General features: G+C 32.5%; 1 protein-coding gene, 2 long non-coding RNA genes and 1 pseudogene across 4 annotated transcripts; 3 read left to right on the forward strand and 1 right to left on the reverse strand.

Moving 5' to 3' along the window:
* On the forward strand, positions 3739–5142 carry LOC110262673. Its single transcript, XR_002347579.1, has 2 exons — positions 3739–4218; positions 4847–5142. It is a non-coding gene; the product is annotated as an uncharacterized LOC110262673 (long non-coding RNA).
* On the forward strand, positions 5769–6392 carry LOC107641502 (putative F-box protein At5g55150). The gene has a single exon (XM_016344991.1). The coding sequence runs from the start codon at positions 5769–5771 to the stop codon at positions 6390–6392; it is 624 nt and encodes a 207-aa protein (XP_016200477.1).
* Positions 6684–7803, reverse strand: LOC107644770 (annotated as a pseudogene).
* On the forward strand, positions 14435–17149 carry LOC110271657. Of its 2 annotated transcripts, none has more exons than XR_002362220.1 (4): positions 14435–14741; positions 15776–15835; positions 15914–15973; positions 16209–17149. It is a non-coding gene; the product is annotated as an uncharacterized LOC110271657 (long non-coding RNA). The 2 variants fall into 2 exon arrangements; XR_002362221.1 differs by having other exon boundaries at positions 14435–14616.

The raw sequence follows: 21096 nt of genomic DNA on the forward strand, positions 1-21096 counted from the left end.
TTACAACTAAACACACCTCCACATCACCAAGTAGCTAAAAGTACCTCCACATCACCATAAAACTAGGCGTACCTCCGCATCACCATTTAACTTTAAACGTTTCCTAGGGATAACTTACACACTTTTGTTTAACTAGGTTCATACATTCTGCTAAATTTGGACATATCCTTTAGGTCTAAGCCAAGTTTCACCACGTTTGAATTAGAATTGAATTAGATAGCTAACTTAATAAAATCTGTTGCTGCACTAAAGGGAATTTAGAAAAAAATACAGCAAGCAGTTCTGTTTTTAATAAATCTGTAATAAATTCAATTCTAATCCATTACTTCTAAATTTTGGTGAGGATATACTTAACACTCATAAGTTTTAGGACAAATAAATTTCAGATCCATAGCATCTCGTTTGGTTAATTAAAAGTCAGTTGGAAGTGCTGCCCTATTTCTTTAAATTAGTTCTGAATTTCCTGCAAACAGCCCAACTTCCAAGAGACATAACTAACTTTACAAAATAGAAATGAATGTGAAATTTATACTCACTTAAAATAGACTGATATATCTTTAAAACCCTTTTGAAAGCAACTCAAAATTCCAAATAATCAAAAGTTATAGCGTCTGAAAGTTGGTACTGCAAAACCAGAAAACCAGAAAATTCTGCAGCAACCACTAAACTTCAAAAATTCATATCTTCCAAACCACTTGGCCAAATTCCCTGAAATTTTTATGGAGAAATCTTGACTTCTTGAAGTTTGACAGAAAAATAATTTGGATAAAGAATTATGTCTAGATCGCTCCCAGTTTTTATTTTAAGCTGCTGCCAATTATGCAGAAAATTCTGCATTAAGTAATTTTAACAACCCTTCATACCATATTTTATATTCAAGCCTAAAATTCCTCTAAAACCATAATTCTAACTTTCTTTAAACTAACAAAATTTGCCCAAGAATGCTTAATTCAATATATCACCACTTCACATTATAGGTGCAACGTGATCATATTATCAGAGCATCCATTCTTTAGCATCTCATCTATCACAATATATCTCAAGTTATGATTCATCAAATAAATTTCCAGCAGCCATCTCAATATTCCATACTCAAAATCATCATCAACAAGTACTAACATCATGTATCACTTCAAAACACACAACATCATCAATAATTACTACATGAAATCATTGAACCAATCACCAATCACAGCTATGATTCAACTCAATTCCAACAATTATTCACACAAAGAAGCCATAAACTATTTGCAATTACTCATTTAATGTTATTGGCGTTCATACTTTAAAACCTTTATTTTTAAAACAAGCCCCCTACCTTGATTTGTCGAACCCGTAGGAACTAACCGCGATAATCCCCTTTCTTTATCCCTTAATTTTCAACAGCGGCAGCAACCCTTAATGCAGCCAGAGCAGCGGCAGTAGCCTCAACTCCTTCAAGGCAGCAACAGCGACAACCGCACCAACTATGATTGTCCCGGAGATGCATTAGCAATGAAGGTTTCGGAAATCGAAAAAAGTGGAATTAGAACAAGGAGCATGTTCGTCAAATCGAGAAATAGTGGCAGCAGCTAAACGGTGACAAGAATGGTGACTCCATGGTGGCGTGCAACTCGCCAGCAGCCGTTGCAGTGGCGGAGGTCCCCCTTCTCTCCCGTCACGTCACTCCTTCTCTTTCTCCCCTGTTCATCCGCGACGGTGATGGCTAGGGCTTCTCCCAGCAATGGCTCCTCCGACGATAATGGTTCCATCGACGGCAGCGGCGGCGAGAAAGCACGATGGCGATGCGACAGCGTCACGGCTCCACGATGGAATGGCGAGCTCGATAGTGACGATGGTCTTCGCACAGCAACGGCGCGCCTTTCCTCTGGCTCTCCTCCGCGAACTCGCTCTCTCCTCCGGCGTCACCCTTCCTCTCCTCCCCTCTCTTCCCGCGGCTCTGGTTCCTCACTCTCAATCCCTCCTCGTTTCTTCCTTCTGATTTCTTCCTTTCTTTCTGCGTGGGTGTGGGTGGGATAAAAGAAAAAAGGAATGGTGATGGTGAGTGAGTAGCGGTGAGGAGTTAGTAACGTGGCTCATTGAGTAGCAAACAGGTGTGAAAGGGAGATTACATGTGTATGTAAGTTGGGTAAGAGAGGTTAGGGTTAGTGAAATTAGGGTCTGGAATTGGGAATTCAGAGTTTGAGTAGAGTTTTAATTCAAAACTAGATTTAATTCAATATAATTAATTTTAAGAATACTTATTTATTATTTATTTTTCAAATTACAAATCATTTTTAATTAAATACTCTAATTTACAATTTAAAGATAAATAAATAAATTTTCTTTTAGTTCATAAAATTAATCAAAACCTTCAATTATGTAATTTAAATTATATATAAAACTCTTTTATCTTTAATTACTAGAACTTTGAATTTTAATTAAACAAGAACCATTAATCTCAGTAAATCAAAAATATCTAATTATAATTGAAATTTATATAAAACTAAAAATCTGGGTCTTACAATTAATGTAATTTAATGAATCAAATAAAATATTAAATGACAAAATATTTATCCTAATCAAATCAAATCACATAATTGATTAATTATAATTAATATAATTGAATGAATCAAACACATTAAATTAAAAAATAGTTTAGTTAATTTGTGTCTTAAGGACACATTTTAAAAATATTTATTTTTCAACAATTTTTATGAAATATTTTTTATAATATTTTTATCATATGGTCTAAAGACACAGTCATAATAACCCATTAAAAAGTATTTAATTAGTTAATATAAATAATTAGTATAATTAATTTACTTCAGAAAAGTGCATTCAATTTGGAGGGAAAACAGAGTCATGAGAGATCGACATGTCACCTTTATTAGGTGGGGAAAAATCCAATTTTAATAGATTAAGTAGATAAGTAGATTCTAATAAACGTATACAATGACACTAGAGATTAAACTTTGTACAATTTTCTATAATAAATTTTTTGACCAATAACTTTAACATTTGTTCTAATTAAATCTTAAAAAAAAAAAACTCAACAAAGGTTGATCTTAACAGATACATGATTAAATTGATATTTATATATTAGACGAAGCCTTGAAAACTTAACCATCAAATAAATTGAATTTGGAAAAAAAAAATATCAAACCAAAATTTCCAATTTTAGTTAATTCAGTTGTTATAGTATCTCATTTCAAATTAAATCTATTATTTTTTGAAAAAACAACACAAGATACAAAAAAAAAATTATCTATTGTAGGTTTTGTCCTATTGCAGATCATGAGTTTATATGTCAGTTATCTACTCGTTTTTAATATTATGCGACACAAATTTTGGATATGACTTTTTAGAATTGTTCACATTACAACATTTTATTTGTCTTCAGTGGCTCTCTAAAATAAGTCAAAGTACTCTCGCGATTATTATCTCAGCCTGAAAGTCTAAACAACAATTACTGTTTTTTGTAAGCGATCTTCAACTTACAAATTCCATTTTCTTAACCCTTTAGGATTAATAATTCCGCCTTTATAAATATCATTTATTTTTTCTCTTGTATTAATATTTTCACTTAATATTCCTAGTCTTTGTTAGCACTACAAACCATAGTTATCAAACCTGATTCGATTCGGTCGGTTCGATCAAAAACCCGATCATCCGGTCATCTAGTCGAGTCGAGCCACTCGTCGAACCGGTTATGTCGTGCTTTTCCTTTTTTTTTAAAAAAAAAAAATAGAAACATCGTCGTTTGGCTTTAGATCCCCCCTCCCCTTTCGACGAACCCCAATGGCTATTCCCCCCTCCCCATTTCCCCTAATCTGAGAAATCAAATCAGTCTGATTCCAGTGGAAGTGTGGAACCCTCCAGCGCTCGTCTCCGATCTCTCTGCTCCTTCGTTGTCGGCACTCGGCAGTCTCTCACCCTCACCTAGTCGCCCTCACCTCGTCACTCCAACGTCTCTCCCCTCACCTCGTTACTTCGTCGCCTCTCCGCTCACCTCGTCACTCTCCGTCTCTCACGGTCACGGCCTCACCTCGTCGCTCTTTCAGTCTCTCACCTCGTCGTCGTCGTCGCGGTCCCGTAATCCTGCCCTGCGTTCACTTCGTTGGCGGCAGAAAGCTCACAGAAGACAGAAATCAAGCAGCATCTCTGCATCTGCTCCCTCGGGTCAATCGGGTGGTGGTGGTCGTCTTCTTGGTCGCGGTCTGGGAACCAGTTATCCAGGTGAGCTCCCTTCAAGTTTTTGACCCTGGTCTTTCACCAGAAATCTAGAATTGTTGAATACTGAACCTGGTGGTTATTGTTGACTGTTGTAGTTGAATTTTAGAGTTGTTGAAGCTGAGCATATTTTAGTTAGTATTATTATTGAATCTGATGATTATTACTATTGTATTTGATTTTTTAGAGTTGTTATTGAATCTGGTGGTTATTACTTTAGTTAGAATTATTGTTGAACTTGAATTTAGTGGCTGTTGATGTTGCATTTAAATTTTTGGTGTTGTTGTTTGTTGCTGGTTGCCGTGTTTTAGAGTTGCTGTGTTGTAGAGTTGCTGTGTCTTTTAGAGCTGTTGTTGTTTGTTGCTAGATTTTTTTAGAGTTGCTGTTTGTTCACTTTGTTGAATTACAAAGTCAGTGAACTTTGGGGGAATGGTGGTGGTTGCTGTGTTGTTTAAAAACTGACTTAAGTAAATCTATTGTTGCTGAAATTATTTTTAGTTTTTTTTTGCTAGAATTTTAAAAATGTCTTTATCTCAAACACCATCAGAAACACCACCATCTCAAGAACAAGCATCATTAGCAACTCTTACCCCTGATCTTACCACTAAAAGAGTTTATAATAATGCTATGGAAGGTATGGATGCAAATCAAAATGAGTAAAATGTTGATCAAGCTCCAAATTTGTCCTATGAAGATGTTGATGTCGACTTTGAGCTCACCCTTGGACTTAATTTAATGATTGTGTTATCTTCCACTTGCTCTTATTTAAATTGAGAACATATTTTGTACTAAAAACTAGTTTATTATCTTTTTTTTAGATTATTAGTTATGTTTAAGACTTGATATTAGATTATTAATGTTTGTAAAGACTTGCATTTTAAGTTTTATGACATCATTTTAATTTTATTTATATAATTTTATATTTTTTAATTATGACCGGGTTAACCGGGTGAATTAGTGACCCACCGGTTGAACCAGTAACCCAGTGACCCGATCATATGACCGGATTGATTACTGGTTCGGTTCTGATAACTATGTGAAAAAAAATGTTTAATGCGTCCTAGGCGCCAAACGCCCGTTTTTGGTGCCCAGAATTTTCGAGTATTTAATCATTGGACTAAGTTAAATCAGCAAGAGACTTAGCAATATTTTTTAAGTTTAGTAAAAGACACAAATTTAATATTAATTTTCGAAATTATTAGGCTTATATTATAGTTTGTTTTGTTGTTAGGATTTGTTAGAAAATTTGATTTAGTTCTTGTTTATTTAGTAGTATTTTTAAGAATTTTAAATTTAAATTAAATCTGATATAATCTAATAAGATCAAATCCGATTTAAATTAGTTATTATATATTTATAATTTTAAATTTAAAAGTCTTCCTCACATCTCAACTTTTCCTAATGTAATTAAGTACGAGCCTGATAATCATGGAGACGAATACACTCTGTTGGATTTTCAAGACAGAAGTGAAACTTTTGATTGCGATTCGGCTCATAAAATTCAACTTTTGAAGGTTGTTATAAATTCACCTCCTGACTGCAACAATCATAATTTTATGGCGGCTGCCATATATGGATTTCAACGTCGATTAGCCTTTTACAAGCCTAATGATATGAGATGGGTAGAGTTTCCAACTAGAAATACCGAGTTTGAAGATGTTATATTTTTTGGAGAGAAGATATATGCAGTAAACCATGCTGGCCAGTTATATGAATTTGATACAAACACAAAATCAGGGCGGCTTGAGGGAGGAATCCATGAAGTCAGACCTCCATCTCGAGTTGACACAAGCACTTTAACGATTAAATATCTGATTGGATGTGCCAATGGAAGTTTATTAATGTTGGTAAGACATTTTCGCACTCCTTTGAATAGAAGACGCTATGATGAAACTTACAAATTCGACATCTATGAACTGAAAAAAGATGGAAAAAAATGGTCAAGAGTTTATAATTTGGATGATTACATACTAATGATCGGATTTACTTCTTCTGTTCAAATACCGGCATCTTATCCAAAGACAGGAAATCAGATATTCTTCTCCGATAACATGATAGAGAAATCAATTGACTATGCTGTTGCTCAAGATCTTGGCGTCTTTAGTTTGGAAAACAGACGTTTTTATAGACTATTGTTAGATATGAAGTTTTTTTGTCCTCCCCTTTGGTTGCTACCCTAATTCAAAGCTCTCAGCTTTTATCCCTGGATTTTAATATATTCTTTTTCCAAGTCTTTGTTTAGATTATTTACTATTTATTTTAAATACTTGTTCTTCAAACCATTTTATTGTTATGATTTTGATTTAAAGTAATAAATACTTATAAAATATAATTATATACATTAATGTTTATGTAGCTTACGTAAATTGGCCATGGATATTATTATGACTTGTGACATTCTCAAATTTCACATCAAAATCTCAAGAATAAACTAATGTAAATTATGAGACACAGAACAGTAAGCTCTAGAGTGAATAAACTAATCCAATTTTAACTTCTGTATTCACTGAAACCTTTACTCAATATTTCCAACTTATTACAAAAAGACTAAAAATAGATTTCAACAATATCCAAAGTGTGATGATGATCTCTTCTTTAAGATGAGGCAGAAATTGAGATCACAGCATTGAGGTCACAGCATTGAGGTCAGCAAGGCACTCAGTTGGAAGGGCAAGGAAGGAATTCATGAGAAAATCATCAATTGGATCAACTTTTGCCACACCAACCAGCCTGCAATTCCCCTCTTCATCCAATCTCTTCCCTCTACCACTTTTCATGTTACCCTTCGATTCTTCAGATGTCAACACTGTCTTCACCATTAGCGGTGGAGCCTTGTAGATACTCCCAACAGAAAACAAGAACTTGGCCTTGAATTCCAAATCAACCTAACTTGTTACAAAGATGATTGGCACAGTTAATAAATATCGTATCTAACAAGAATTTAAGTTCAATTCCCACTATTGATGTAAGAATTACTTTGCCATATATATAAAATTGTAGAGTTCAAAGACTAATCTCCTATGAGATTAAATTGATTACCTTGCCAGACTCTTGGTTAATGGTTCCTTGGAATGCTTCTGGGACTATATCAATCTTTAAGAATGGGGCAGTGGCAACCCGAAAAACTAGGTTGTAGAATTAGTTAGTGGTGGAATATAGAGTGTCTCAAGGTCAAATGAAACAAGAAGCTCATTAATGTTATCTGTGGCCACCTTTGCAACAGAACCAGTTCCAATTCCACCTTGTGCATCATATTCAAAATCAGGGTACCTTGAAAATTGAAATGCCAAGCTTGCAAGCCCTTTGTGTCTTGAAACTAACAGTGTAAGACTCATCTTTTGAGGGTTTAATGGTGGTTGTGCTTGTAGTGGGGGATGTAGAAGAAAATATAATGCTGCTGCTTCTTCTTCCTCTTCTAAGATTTGGTTCCTTAGTGTAAAATTTGCATGGAATTGATGCACTTAAGGAGTTCATTTTACAGCTCCTATGGTGTGTCTTTAACAGTAATTATTTTTCGAAAAAAATCCAAAAAGCCAATAAAAGAACAAGAGGCTGGGTTGGTCTGTGGCTGCGAATCTCTTATCTTCTTCACTTGGGTCTTTCCTTTGTGCAATCAGTAGCCAACACTTGGCAATTCGATAATAGCATTGGAGTCAAGGGATTGCATCAATATATTTTTTATTTTTGAGTATAAATATATACTACACTACATGGCCTATGCCACCTCTATTCCCTGAAAAAATGAAGGATCTTCTGAATAAACAGTTTCTTTTTTTTTCCGGCAAATTAATAAACAGCTTTTACCATAAAACCATTCACTTGCCCATAACATGAACATGATAACCAAGTATTTAAACTGGGCTTGGTGGGGTGCGCCAGGCCCTCGCAATAATGCAACGCATGGGCGACGCTCCAGAGGCCCAGTAGCAAGCTACTGTGCGGCCACTCCCCCTCAAAAAATAAATTTAATACCGTGTGGACCAATGGCCCATATATCAGATATTAAACTGATAAGAACAGATACTACACTTGATCTTAGCCAAAAGGCCGAGAAAGGTATGAGTTGCTCAGTCTAGCGATGCTTTTATTATATCAAAGCCTGTGGTTCTTGTTCACTACTCCACCCCGATGTGAGCTACCTCACTAGCAAGTAGCAACGCAATTACACGCAGTACACAACAGAGGCTATCTCACTAGTGTGTTGTGTGTGTCTCTGTTTCGTTGTTACTTTCATGCTTCAATTACAAATCTCATTGAAGATTGAAGAAGAAGAAAAGGTTAGGAATGCCCATAGAAAGAGTGGTAGTGATTCATAATCGTAATTAGACTATTCTTAATATAAATGATTACACACACGCGTATATATAAAATAAGAGTTATATGCTTAAAGAAGTCGTATGAGTAGAGAGGTTAATTAATATTAATACATTATTTGAAATGAACTTCAGCTAATTGTAGAAAAATCTTGACATTATATTTTGTAGTATCCACATGGGTCATACAAGATGCAATAGCGTTTCAAGTTTTCAACCCTTGTCATGATAATTTTATATCCACAAGTTAATTATTGTTTCCTTTGAAAAGCAAAATATAATGTTATCCACACGTCTGCTCCAAGTTCTTTGGCATATAAATGTTTCATTATGTTTGAGAACATGAGAGGCGATAATGCCATGATATAGCATGGAATTGTAATGAATTTGCTACGGTACGATGATAAATTCATATGTATGGATATATTTAAAATATGAACAAATAGTAATAAGTCATGTAAAATTTATTTTCCACATCAGCATTTAATTTTTTTTTAAAAATACATATTTTATCATTATTTTTACTAAATTTTCTCTTTATTTAATGAGTTCTATTTGTTTAGCTCTTCTCAAAGAATTGTACACAATCAGATACTTCAAGATAAAACCCAACTCAGAAGCATAATTCTCGTTATTTTGGGTTTGATTCAGTCACACCCAAGTCAGAAACAGCATTATCTTAACTCTCCTTTCTTTTTCTTTTTTTTTTATGGTAATGTTTCTTCGTCTTTTAATGGGTCTCTGAGTTGTTTTCTTGTCATTTTTATACATTTATTTGTTAGGGAGTTTCACCAAATTTCAAATCACAAGTGAAATCTATGTGCAATCAGATTTGTAATGCTCAACAGGCACCAAGTTTGCAACCTTTGCCTTTTGAACATGTTCATTCAAAAGAAGCTAACATATTGGCTATTTCAGAGTTGGCTCATGCTCTTGACAAGAAGGTACTGCCTGCGGTAATCTCTGTTTTCCATTTTTGGTGTAGCCAAAATAAGAAGAAACTATATGCCTTTGTCCTGGCCCTTTTTTTAAAGTTAGTTTTAAGCTGATAATTTGAATATTCAGGAACTTGTGATCAAAGTTAGTTTAGTTTCATTGCCTTAACTTTTGATTAAATCTTGTGTTGCAAATTGATGATGGCTTTTAACTCATTCTTACTTTGATCCCAGCCCCCTATGTTACTTCTACTACATGCCACCCTTTTCCTCTTTATGAGAAGAGAAAAAACAAAGATCTGCACTTTTTGCAGGTTCTTTGTTCTCTTTTGGATTTTTCTTTGTTTCCTCCGACAACTTATAAGGACCATGAGATTCTCATTCTCATGTTAACAACAACATCATTAATACTAATACTAGTATATGGTCCCAACTCAAACACCCCCTATTATGTTTTCTATGCACCACTTGTGTTTGTGAAAATGGGGTAGTGAAAATCATCCTCATTTAAAGCTTGTGTTTTGGGGGGTTGTTTGGTTTGGTGGGGTGAAGCTTATGTGAAGTTTTTTTTTTTTAAAGGTTGTTTGGTTTGGTATATTGATAAATCAATGTATTTGAATGTATATCATATTTAGATGGATTTTGTTATCAGTAGGTATTTGAATGTATTTGGGTTTAGTGTGTGAGTGCATATATATATTACACAATTGCTTTTGTATTATAGAAGCTTGCAGTTTTATGTGCCATAGCTGTGAGGTTGAGTAGTATATCTATTTATTGTGAATATGCATTTTCATCAATCTTAAGGGTTCTTCCCACAATGTGTGCAATTACACTACATAGTGTTTTAAAATTGTATATCATTGATCTGTCTTTAAAATATATGGCTAAATGGTTGTGGAACAAGGAAAGTTTAGATTGTGGTGACAAAATCTTATTTGTATATTATTTCTTTTTGTCCTTCATTTTCATATGCTAACAAAGGTCTTGAATTCATTAATTCAATTTCCATTTTCAGGTCTCCTTCTCCTCCTCGTGCAAGATCTCGATCAAAGTCAAGATGTCCCGTTAGTTTTCAAAGAAGGAGGAGGTGTCGTTCCTACTCTCCTGCTCGCTACAATAGGGGTCGTCGGTCCATATCACCAGTCAGGTCCCATCATTATTCAAGCTATGAAAGGGATCGAAGGTCCTATAGAAACATCATGGAACACAGTGATAGAAGTAGAAGACGGGATTCAGATAGATACCTTGATCGGCATTCATCTGCTTCAAGAAGGAATAGGAGTAGGAGCGTGAGCCCTCATTCAAGGAAATCACATTGAACTGAATCTATTTCTCCAAAACGTCACAGAGAAAGTTCACCTCATAGACGAAGGAAAGAATCACGTGCTGATTCTGGATCCCCAAGTCATTGCAGAGGTAGTAAGTCATCTCCCAAGATTGATGAAATCAAACAAAAGAGCAAAAGACGCTCAAGATCAGTTTCTTCAGATGATAATAGGCTTCAATCCAGCAAAAATGAAGAAAGTTGGGTTATTTAGATTTACATATACCAAGCTATGAGCACAAACATAATTATTGTACTATGTAATATAATCTTTTACCAAAAGTACATCTCAGAACATGAATTAATTATAAGCTTTCTTTGTTTAGTGTAAGTTGTACTACAGAATCTCAAATTTCTTTACATTCAAAATGCAGGTGATAACAGTTTCATTTAAAAAGTTTAAGATAGTTCTTTGCTTGTCCAAGATATGTCCATTCTAATTCCAAAAAAAGCAATATGAAGTCTGCAATTCATTGTAAAGAAATAGCTTGAAATATTGGTTGATTGAAGCCATCAGTTTTCTTATCTGAGAGTTACTAGTTGTGCGTCTCTTAAAAGTTGTATGAAAATCAGATAGAGTCGTCGTATGTAGGCCGCAAGCCAATGTAGTTGCTCTGAATCTTTGAAAAATGAAGTCTGTTTTTCATTGGGTCATTGATACGTTGATGGACTTTGAATGGGGATTATCTGCATATGGATTAGTGTTCCTTTTTGGCTAATGGAGTAACTCCAATTTGCAACACATTGTAAGCTAATGGTCTCCATCCCTTTGAACCCACAGTGATGTCACCTTCAAATTTATTTGGGTACACTACCATAAATCCTATTATTATATTAATACAACTTAGATCTTTTTTCTTCCACACAAAGTAATAAAATTTTTATGATATTACAATCTTGAATAAATAAATCAATTTAAAATTGTCTATTAAACAAATTATTTTTACAATATAAAAATCTTAAGATTTTATATATTTTTCCAATATAAAATCACTGTTTACTCAAACCAACACTAATGAGGTTACTGGTTAGAATACTGTAAGAAAACAACCACAATTTTAAAAAATAAAAGGGCCAAAGGGGATAATGAAAACAAAAAAGGGGTCACAATCAGCGGGTGCAAGAGGAAATGTGGTGAAAGCGGTGATCATAAAAACTGTTGATTTTTGAAGCTCATGAGTCATGATGCTCAACTGTCAACGACCCATAGGTACAACTTCCATTAATTAACAAACTCATCATGAAGCCCTTCTTTTACAAATTCTTGATTCTCCTTGCTCTGTTTTCTCTCGTGGAATCTTCTTCGTCATGCAGCAACACCAACAACAAAGACCACGAGCTTTTCTTAAAAGCTTTCCAATATGTCTCTGGATTCAAACCTTCATGGTTCCTAACAACACGCCAATCTTCTTCTTCCAAATATTCGGTAGAAGAGTCATCTCCCATTATTAAGAACATAGAGCTTCCTTCACTATAACTCTCTGACCAATCTGCTCAACATAAGCTATAAAATCACAAGCTTCTTCAAATGTGCTGCTGATGTTACAATCTTCATTGTCACTCACCTGTTTTCCAATATCAGTAACAGTAATACTAGTAACCATAAAGGAATAAAAGAGAGTACATAACCCCAGCATCAAGCAAAACTTTTTTAGAAGCCTATATCCTCTACAAGCCATGTGCAAAAAGTATATATGCAAAAAAAGGCAATAAAAACATTGCACTTAAATCCATATACCCTTCTTTTTTTTTTTCTTTTTAACTTTCCAGCTTCTATTATTTTTTTCCTTGATTTAGAGCCAGCATTCTATCTCTGCAAATTCCTACATATAGATCACGATCATATTCAATTCTAGCTAACATGTGATTTCACCATATTATAAGATAAAGTTAGTAACGATAATAAATGTTTGTTGTTGACCATTATTATCACTATCATATTCAATTCTAGCTTCGCCTTTATCACTTTACTATCTAATAATGTATAAATGCTAAAGTTAGTAGCATCATCCTCTATATGCTATATCTTTGTATTGTCCATATTAATATAAATCTCATTCAGAATTCTTATTTCTTCTGATCTCTTCTCAAATTCATAAAGCTAGTTAAGATATGGGTTTGGAGAATTGGTAAAAAGTGTCTTCTCCAGGAACCATTCTGCTGCATCATATGAAAGCAAAGTGAGTCTCTCAAAAATGCTATATATATATATATATATATGCTGCAAGAATTCTTGATCATATCACAAATTTTGTTACTTTTTCTCAGGGTAGGCAAAATTCGACAGAAAATCGAGGATGAAATTCCGTTAGATCATACTTGTGTGGAAATGAATTCAATTTAGTTGTGACAGAGGAGGATTTAGTCTTTTGAATGAACATGTTCAAAAGGCAAAGGTTGCAAACTTGGTGCCTGTTGAACATTACAAATCTGATTGCACATAGCTTTCACTTGTGATTTGAAATTTGGTGAAACTCCCTAACAAATAAATGTATAAAAATGACAAGAAAACAACTCAGGGACCCATTAAAAGACGAAGAAACATTACCATAAAAAAAAAGAAAAAGAAAGGAGAGTTAAGATAATGCTGTTTCTGACTTGGGTGTGACTGAATCAAACCCAAAATAATGAGGATTATGCTTCTGAGTTGGGTTTTGTCTTGAAGTATCTGATTGTGTACAATTCTTTGAGAAGAGCTAAACAAATAGAACTCATTAAACAAGGAGAAAATTTAGTATCTGATTGTGTCTGAGCCGTATATGACCTCCTAAGATTTTAATACACAAATCATTCTGTCAGCTTAGAGTACTCATAATTTAGTTACAACATGCTTGCCCTCTGAAATTTTCTAGTTTTTAAATTATAATTTTTTAGTTTCACAAATTGATGAACAAACTAGCTCTAGTCTGTATATGCATGCATGAGAAGGATAAATAAATTCTAAAGAGACAAGAAAAAAGGGGTTAAGGGAATGATGAATATCAACACCATCTCTTGACAAGAATCTAAAGCAGCAACATTCACCAAATTACAGAGACTAACCTTAGGGTTTAACATCCACTCAATTTCTTTCTTTTCCTTTATTTCCTTTCTATTTCCTTCCTCTTTATTTCTTTCCTTCCAACCAAACATAGCCTTATTGAATCTGTGACCAGTACCAAGAATGAAACTCCATCCATAAGAGCTAATGAAGGTTATTGTTGATTTAGGATAGAATTTTAAATCAGTTGTTCATAATTAACTTTGCACAACTAAGAATATTGGAGGTACAAAGGAAGGAAAAAGTGCAGGTAAGTGGGAGTGCATATGAATGACTTCTTAAAAATGTGTTTGAAGTTGTAAAATTCATTCATCATATGTCTAAAGCAATCAAAGTAGTTTTGCTATCTTATGATGAAATATATGCTTCAAGTGGATCCTTTGTTAAGTTACTGCACCATTTGAAACTGCTTTATTACAAATATCAAAATTTTGGTATTTAGTTAATGGAAAAAATGGTCTTCAAATTGAATTTTAGTATTAGGCACCATCAATAAAATAGAAAGCGGACTATATATATAAAAGCCCCAACATGGTCAATGTACAGTATTTGTACAACTAAAAGTATCTTGCCTGATATAAAAGCCCCAACATGATGTTAGAATAAAACTGTTGGATCCGCAGAACCATAAATTTCACTTTTTTTTGTTATACTTTTTTTGCATTTGGAGTTGAATGTTGCTGTCTTTCTTGCAGTCGTGCATCATACTACGAGCTGATGAAAATTGATAAAATAGGACGGATTCTATAGTTTGTAGAAAAGCCAAAGGGATCTGATCTGAAGAAATTGGTATGTTCATGGTATCAAAAGCCTCAAACTTCTAACATGTTGCTTTACAACTGCAGTAAGTTGACGCTACTGTCCTAGGGTTATCTACAGAAGAAGCAAAGAAACATCTTAGATTGCATCAATGGGTGGGTTAATAATAAAGTCCAAAAATGAAAGATTATCATAAATTAGTTTTATTTTCAGTAATTGATTGTAGGTTTAATTTTTTTTCCCTTTCAAATGATCATAGGTAAAATCACCTAAGAAGTGAATTTTTTTATGGTAGAGTGTTTGGATTATGTTAAAAAAAAATTCAAATTACTATCATCATGTTTATCAGTATAAGAATTTAAATTTTCGTTCTTTTCCTTTTGTTTTATTAATCTGATTTGTGTAGTGTGTTTTTCTAAAATTTTTTGTTGTGGATGCAACCCATATCCTTTGCAATTATTGTTTTGGATTTGCTTTGGTTTGATGATTTACAGATATTGATGACATCCTTTATGCTTACAGTTCCAGATTGTCAGCTAAAATTGCAAGAAACATTATTGGTACCAGATTTTTAATTTTAGAGGTTTTCATTCATGTAAGGAAGCAAAGTTCCTTTTTGACATTTTTGGGGAATAACATAACTTATTTGGCATATCTTTGATGCTGCACAAATGGTGTTCTTCTAACTGATATGTAAGATGCATTCTTACAGGGTTTAGCCCTATATATCATGGCTTTACTCTTCCATATTTGAAGGGATATTTTATCCCAATTTAGTTTTAATACTTCTATACATGTCAAAAGTTTTTTCTTCTTTTCTAAACAAAATGTTCTCTCTTCATTCATGTGATGGTAATGTGTCTTTGTGAGAAAATTCTAGCTTACATATGCTTTTTCTTTCTTTGGATGCATCCAGTATTTTTACTTCTATGTTGAAATGTGCTATATATTTAAGTTAAGACGTTATAAATTTGTTGGTGCATGCATTATAAGCACAATTTTAAAACGGTATTTTAGGCTAAGAGAAATTTCCAAAGCAATGATGCACTCAATCATGTGCAAGACCTTGACATTATGGTAATGAAATATGATATATATGTTTTTTTCCTGATACTTAGTTTCAAAAGTTTGTTACAAGATACTAGTCATACTACACAATACTTTACTATACTTAACTCTGTTTTTGCAGGGACTTCAGGAGGAGGAGATCTTCTCCCTTTGGGAACAAGTTGATATTGCCTGTATGAATGTATGGAATATACAGATATCAAATATGTATTTAAATTTGTTTAACTCTATGAAGTTAAATGATTTTATTTGGATGCAGGAGCTGCAGATGTTGAATGAGAAATGCAATTTGGAGAGACAATTCTCTGAACTAAGAATGGTTAGTTGAAGTCTTTGTTATTTATGGTTTAATTTCATCAATTCATAAGTCGTATAATAACTGCATAATAACATTTTGAATTTGATCGGGTATTTTTGGTTTCTGTGGATTTTTGTGATATTAGATAGTTAACTCAAACGATTATTTAATAGTTACAAGAAGTTAACTGGGAACTATACAAGAAAGAAAAAGAAACCGCGTTTACAAGATACTATTTTTGTGATATTATTTTCAGATACATTGTAGCTGAGCAACTTTCCGGTGAAGTATAGAGAGCTAAGCAATGATGGGGAATTCGAAAATATGAATGATGTTACTGTGTTTCCAGTTACTGAAGTTGATTTAATGCATTATTATAGAACAGGTGCAAAGTAATACCCCATAGAATATTAAACTATGAATAGTCATTTAATATAGTAAGCAAAGAATTTGCAATCATGGAAAATACAATAATCTTCTTTAACATTATTAGCATGTTTAAGTTTTGCATTTTTATAGAATTGAAGCTTGGAATATGAGCTCAAGTCTAAAAAACGAAGAGTAAAAGGTAAGATCAAATTCAGTTGAACTATACTAAAAATGTTTTACTTAGCATATGTTAATTTTTAATTCTAACTTCACTCAATTATTTTGTGTAGGCTCCTGATTATGCTATGTCATTTATTATAGTTTCTATTCCTGTATCATCTCTTTTTTTCTTCTGTCTTTTTGGCTAAGATTTTTTTTTTCTTTTTGCTTTTAATGTGTAATTATGTTTTGAAAGTAATTGTAAAAATTTGGTAATTTGAATACTATTGGATCTCTACTATGTACGTATGATTTTGAATGGTGATGATATTATTCATCATTAAGTGGGGGTGTATAGTATTGGACAAATAGTCTATGTGTATTTGTTGTGTTCATAGAGGATACAAGACAAGGGCAAGGGATTTGGTTCATATGTGAAATCTTGAAAGCTAAAATGGTTTGTGAGGAAAATTGGTAATTGTCATTTTTTTGCTGAGAGATCTTTTCAATTTTGTCATATTTTGAAGGAAAATTAGAACAATGTAATATTATATGTTGCTTTTGTTATGCTTCTTTCGTAGGATCTGTTGATAGTAGAATAAGAGAATTTAGCACAAATATATCTCATGTTCTGCTTTTTCATTTTTTTTGTTGGGGGTGGGATTAATAGAAAGATGTGATGAAGTTGATAAGAGTGGTTGTGATACCAGTATATTTAGTTTATTATTATTATTTTTTAACTGAATATCATTCTAAGTACTAAGTTAATTAAACATGAGATATTTTAATGTATTTTAAATTCTAAAAGGCAATCAATTTTTTGTTCATTTGTTAAATAGGAGTATACTTAAAAGGATTTCTTAGGAGGGCTAATAATTTCTTTTTTCAAAACTGCAAATGTCTAGAACTACCATTAGATATTGTCTCCATTTACTAGCTCATTAGTCTTATTCTTGAAAAGTCTGTAAGTATTTGTCACAATCTTGCAAGAATAAGCAATACAAGACTCAAGATATGAAACTCTGTCAGGCAATTAGTTCCCAATTTTCACTATACAAACTGCTTTAATTAATTTACTTCAATTAGTAAGAAATTGAGATAAATTGATCATAATTAACCAGTACAATCATTGGCCTTCATTAGATTTTCTATCATGGGGTGATTAAGTATTTCATATTTAAACATTTTTTATATCGATTTAAAAGGCATAATTAATGATACCATATATGTCAAGCACGTAGTGATTTGCTTTAGTTTAATTTTCCAGAATGTGATAGCAACTAAATAATTTCCATTATATGTAGAAGGGAACGCTCGAATTCAAGAAATGATCCAAACGGTAGTCATAATACATGAGCCAAATCCTGGCTTTTCTTATTATGTTGTCTTTTTATTATATTTGCTTTTGAGTAATACTTATAATAATTGCTGTTTCAAAACATATAGTTGTCTTTTTGGATTGAATTGTTAGTTGAGTTTCTTTTTCTAGATTTTGTACGTAATTATTTATTTTCAGGTAAGTTATATGGTTTTAAATAATTTTCAGATAGTGTTTTATGATATTGTATTAAAGAAAATTTTTTGATGATTTTTGTTAACCCCAAAGTAGTGATGATTCTTATGTCTTTTTGTTTTATTTATTTATTTTTTCTCTAACATTTACAATTTTTTGTATTGGAAGATCTTAATCTTTTTCATTTTGTTTATCCTTAAATGTTTTTTTTTTTTTTTATCACTCTTCTCTTTGAGGCAAGAATTTTTTTCACGAGAAAGAATTATTTTTTTATTCATTAGATTCTATCTATTTAAAAATTTTCTTTAATATTATCAGAATTCAAATATGAAAAAAGTGTTTGATATTAACAAATAATATACTGAGCATAAAATTCATATCTAAAGACAAACTTTTGAAAAGAGCTGTCCTTACTCAAATAGAAGAACAACAATTTTTATTATAAGTGCTTCTTCTTTTAATTTATCTTTTGTTTTCTATTAATTGCAGGTTAATTTTTATTTAAATTCTGACATTTTCAAGTTTATTATGAAAAACGTGATCCTCTATAATCATTGACCTTCTCAAACAACCAAAATATCTTTTTTTTTTTGCATTACACATGAAGATTATAATTTTAATAAAGTTGTTTGCTATTTGACTATATATGTCATTTTGATTTACTCCAAAACATATTTATAAGTTGCTTGGAAAAAAAATTAGGAGAAAGACTAAATTAAATGTAAACTCTTGAACTCTTCCAGTTATATATATTACAATCTAAATCAATAAAAAAATAATTTGACCTGAATATTTGTTGAAACGGAAAATTATGTTTATTTTTAATAGGGGGAAGAAGTTATACCAAACATTAGATGAATCCCTTGACAAAGATGAACTAAGGGAAAGACATGATATTCCCAAACTTTAGAAGAGTTCATGACAGAAGTTAAGAAATGTGGATTTCATACCAAGACATCTACTGTTAAATCAAAGAAATGACTAAATATATGAATATTTAGTGCATCAAAACTTAATATGGTGTTAACTTATAAAAAATTAGATAATTATAGAATCATTTTTAATGAATTATAAAAACATTACATAATATTGTTCTCTATATATATATGAAATATAAAATAATTATGAAATCATATTTTGTCAATTTTAAAATACTTTAAATTGAGTTATTTTTTTACAAAATGTTTAAATTTGCATATATTCTTATACATTTAATTATCGTTGTTCAAGCTTAAAATTTTTGTTAAGTATAGTCATTATTATCTACAAAAAATAAAAAAAAATGACGATTTTTGTATGAAAGTTGTGAATCATTTCAAATTGAATCATTATTTTGTAAAAATAGTATTCAAATAATAATAAGAGTTAAAATGTGTTGTTCTTTTCATAAGGAGTTATCAATTTAATATGTATTGTCTATTTGAAATTAGACGTAATTAAAAAAAATTTAATTAATGTGTTGGGCCTTTTATTGAGTCAATCCTAATTAATAGTTTTATAATTAATTTTTTTTATTGTGATTCAATTGTATTAATATTATATTATTTTATCCTTGAACAATTCTTTGAATTTTGGAGGCATAATTATTAAATTTAAATTTTATTCGAATTGATTAAAAGAAACTCGCGCCTAGTCGGGTTTTACACTAGTTATATATAAAAGGATAGCAGTAGATAGTTCTTTACTCAAAACTCAAAAAGTAAATATATATCTAGAATGAGACATTTAGCGGCAACTTTTTTCATAAACCACTGCATTTCAAAATTCAAAAACTCAGATCTCTCTCCATCGTTCTCTTTGCCTGCCGGCACCGAAGCTCAGCACCGTCACCAGAGTAAACGCAAAAACTTTGCTCGCAATGCAAACAGCGGAACCGCCGTTAGAGACTTTTCATCTGCTTCCGAAAACCGAAGCTCGATCCCTACGCAGTTACTTAGCAAAGATGGCTGTCGTGGCTTATGGCCGTCACCGGGGAAGCAATCAGGGATCGGGCTCATCACCGTCGAGCAGCAGAGATGAAGAATAACAATCCAGAAGTGATGATGGCTGTTGATGCAGCAGCGAGGAGAAAGAACAGCGGCAGCGGCGAGTGGTGTTCCTGCCAACAGTGAAGAAGGAGTAGCTAGAAGCATGTTGATGACACGGTGAAGAGAACGAGAGCTCTGAGATCCTACCATCGACGGTGTTGCATTGGTAATTTTTTTTAAGTAGAAATTTATTTTATATTTTCTTAACACGATGTGATTCACCCTTATTCATAGATCTGGCTTTTACCATCGTTAGCTTTATGTAGTGTCTTTTAATTTTTTTTTAATTGATGCGCTCTTTCTAATGATAAAAGCTAAGGAGGGCTAATAAGGAAAATTGGAATCGAGCAGAGTATATGTAAATGCTGAATGGTTTTAATTTGCTTTGATTTGGTGACTCAATGTTGCTGCATTTAGATTCGAATACCATGAATTAGACTTTGTAGTACTCTTTTGTTTATTTGACAGAATGAATTCATGGAGGGTTTTGTTTTTCTACTAAATGGAGCTAGAATTTTGAGTAATTAATCATTAAATTCTGCTGCATGTGCAGCCTGCAACTGAACACTATACCAATCCGAAGACATGCTTCTTTCATATTCTCTTCAAGGATTGGTTTATCTGATTATGATCTCTTTTCATATCCTCCTATGAGACTATGAGCCATATTTATTTCCTAAATTCTTCAATAGTATATTTTGTTAAAAAATATTTCGGCAACCATGTTTGTATTTTTTAAGATACCTACATAAACAGGGTATTTATTGTAGTTATAAATTTTCAACAGGTGCGCATAAAAGGGTTTCATTCAAATGAAGAGTGGTCAAACTATTGGAATGCTTCTGAAATTTGTGAACCATATCAGTGCATACAGTAACTATTTGTACCTTGTCTCATATAAAATGTCTCATACAGTAACAGGGTACTTATTGTTGTTATAAATTTTCAACAGGTGCGCATAAAAGGGTTTCATTCAAATGCAGAGTGGCCAAACTATTGGAATGCTTCTGAAATTTGTGAACCATATCAGTGCATACAGTAACGATTTGTACGTTATTCATTGAGGTGGTTTTTGA

Source organism: Arachis ipaensis, chromosome B05 (genome assembly GCF_000816755.2).
Source record: "Arachis ipaensis cultivar K30076 chromosome B05, Araip1.1, whole genome shotgun sequence".
Taxonomy (NCBI): domain Eukaryota; kingdom Viridiplantae; phylum Streptophyta; class Magnoliopsida; order Fabales; family Fabaceae; genus Arachis; species Arachis ipaensis.

Bases quoted from the DNA above. Each gene is read 5' to 3' on its own strand.
- LOC107641502 (XM_016344991.1), top strand. From the start codon at position 5,769: ATGGCGGCTGCCATATATGGATTTCAACGTCGATTAGCCTTTTACAAG.